Source organism: Aptenodytes forsteri, unplaced genomic scaffold (genome assembly GCF_000699145.1).
Source record: "Aptenodytes forsteri isolate BGI_AS27 unplaced genomic scaffold, ASM69914v1 Scaffold127, whole genome shotgun sequence".
NCBI lineage: Eukaryota > Metazoa > Chordata > Aves > Sphenisciformes > Spheniscidae > Aptenodytes > Aptenodytes forsteri.
This window is the reverse complement of record NW_008794711.1, coordinates 629838-631883: the sequence shown is the minus strand read 5'-3', so window position 1 is coordinate 631883 and position 2046 is coordinate 629838. Positions and strand designations below refer to the sequence as shown.

The following is a 2046-nucleotide window of genomic DNA, read 5'->3' as shown; positions in this document are numbered from 1 at the left end:
AATGAGGCCGCCCACAAAGGGCTTCCCCCCCCCCCGAGTGATGCCCAAATCCCAGATCCCTCCTTCCAAGGTGGCTGCGGCGGGGACGAGCACCCTCCAGCCCGAGGACAGGGGGTTCACTGCCACCTGGCCCTCTCCCCAAAACCCCGGGGGGGCTTTCCCATCCGTTCTGGGAACGGCCTTGACCGTGGGGACCCCACGGTGGTGACTCAGGGATGCCGGGAGTTGTGAAACAGGCCTGGGATGGTTTGGGAGACGCCTCCACGCAGCCCCGCCAAGCCCAGCCGCCCCGGGGAGCCCATCGAGGGAACAAGCCACGGCAGCGTCTGGGCTTTGTGCGTCGGCCGACCCGTCAGGCAGGTTTCCCGGAGCAGTGAGCCGAGCCGGAGAGAGAGCCATCCAGGGTCGGGCATGCCCCTCTGCCCACTCGCAGGCTGACGGAGCCCCCCCGGCTCTCTCCTTGCCGCCGAAGCCATGCGGGCGGCCGGGTTGCTGCTGGCTTGGGCGCTCCTGCATCCCGCCGGCACCCAGCAATGCCATCTCACCGGCCCCGGCAGCGTCCTCCGCTTCACCGACACGCACACGGAGATTCGGGTGCCAGCACTGCACCGGGTAGCCAGCTCGCTCGATCCTCTCTATGGACTCGTCCGGCGCTGCCTGGACCTCATCCAGCAAACCTGCCCACAGTAGCCAGCTCGCTCGATCCTCTCTATGGACTCGTCCGGCGCTGCCTGGACCTCATCCAGCAAAACCCCCTGCCCACAGGTGAGCCCTGAGCCGGGGAGCCGGGACCCCACCGCCACAGGTGTTGGGACCACCGGGGTTTTGCCAGTTGCAATCCCCGTGTCCAGAGCTGCTCCGGGGGGCCTGAGCCGCTTCACGGAGGGGGATACTGCCTCCATCCTGGCCCCGCTGCCCGGGGAGGGTTGGGGGTGCATCGGGTGGGACCTCTTTTACCCGTGCCACGGTTTCTTTTGCAGAGCTGCTCAGGGCGGCCCTGAACGACCCCGGCTCGGTGCGGACATCGCAGGTGAGCCGGGATGTGGGGCGGGGGATTCCACGGGGATGGCACCCACCTAGGACGGGGCACCTGGGCACACGGAGCACCCCGAAAGCTGGGTGCATCGGTGCTGACCGGGCTCTCCCGTCAACGTAGGTGGTGCAGTATGAGCTGGGCTATGTCGCCTGCGCCATGGTGGCACTGCTCTTCACCGTGGCCATGCCGGTGGCTGGGATGTGCTTCTGCTACTGCCGGAGCCGCCAACGGTGCGGGGGCCGCCTGCGTGCCCACCGGCGCTCGCTGGGCTGCCGTCGCCACTGCCTGCTGGTCTGCCTGTCCCTCACCTCCCTCGTCATCCTGTGAGTCCCCCTCGCCCCAGGGTAGGGGGAACCATGTGCCATGGGGACAAGGCTGGGAGGCTCTACAGGGCAGCCCCGTCACCGCCTGCTTGTCCCCGGCAGGACCAGCGTCATCTGCGCCTTCGTCACCAGCCAGCGGGTGAAGGGGCAGATGGAGCCGGGGCTGGGGGCTGTGCCGACCACCCTGCGCACCCTGCGGCAGCACATCGCCAACGTCCCCCAGGTGGGTCCCCGAGCGGCCTCCCCCGGCACGGGGTGCAGCCCAGGGATGGCTGCGTTCCCCTCACAGAGTAGTTTGGGAGGCGAGAGGAGGTGGTGCGGCTGCATTACAAATGTATTTCGAATGGCAACGTGGGGCTTCCTCCCCTCCTGGCGGCTGCTACCCCCGGCCGACCGGCTCTTCTCTCCTGGCAGGGGGTGCAGATGGTGGTAGACCAGTTCGAGGTGCCCCGACAGCAGATAATCTCCGATCTGGGTGGTAAGCACTGTGCCGGGCACTGGCAGGCCCCATCCCGGGCTTCCCACTGGGATGAGATGCTGACGGGTGCCCGATGGCCTTGCAGGGCTCAGCCGGAGTGTGGGGTTCTCCATCCATGCGCAGCTGAAGGCAATGACCTACGCGGCACTGGTGGACCTGCAGGACAGGGCTGGAGGTACGGCTGAGCGCGGCTCTCCCTGGGGCCGGTG

The 2046-nt window shown here is 68.1% G+C and overlaps 1 protein-coding gene across 1 annotated transcript in view; it reads left to right on the top strand.

Moving 5' to 3' along the window:
- The first annotated feature begins 474 nt into the window (after nt 1-474).
- Nucleotides 475-2046, top strand: part of PROM2 (prominin 2) — a 6930-nt gene continuing 5358 nt past the window's right edge. The window contains exons 1-7 of the mRNA XM_019470638.1: nt 475-619; nt 691-765; nt 981-1030; nt 1157-1359; nt 1462-1582; nt 1774-1837; nt 1923-2012. Coding sequence (XP_019326183.1) covers nt 475-619; nt 691-765; nt 981-1030; nt 1157-1359; nt 1462-1582; nt 1774-1837; nt 1923-2012 — 748 coding nt within the window. The remainder of the gene's footprint in view (nt 620-690; nt 766-980; nt 1031-1156; nt 1360-1461; nt 1583-1773; nt 1838-1922; nt 2013-2046) is intronic.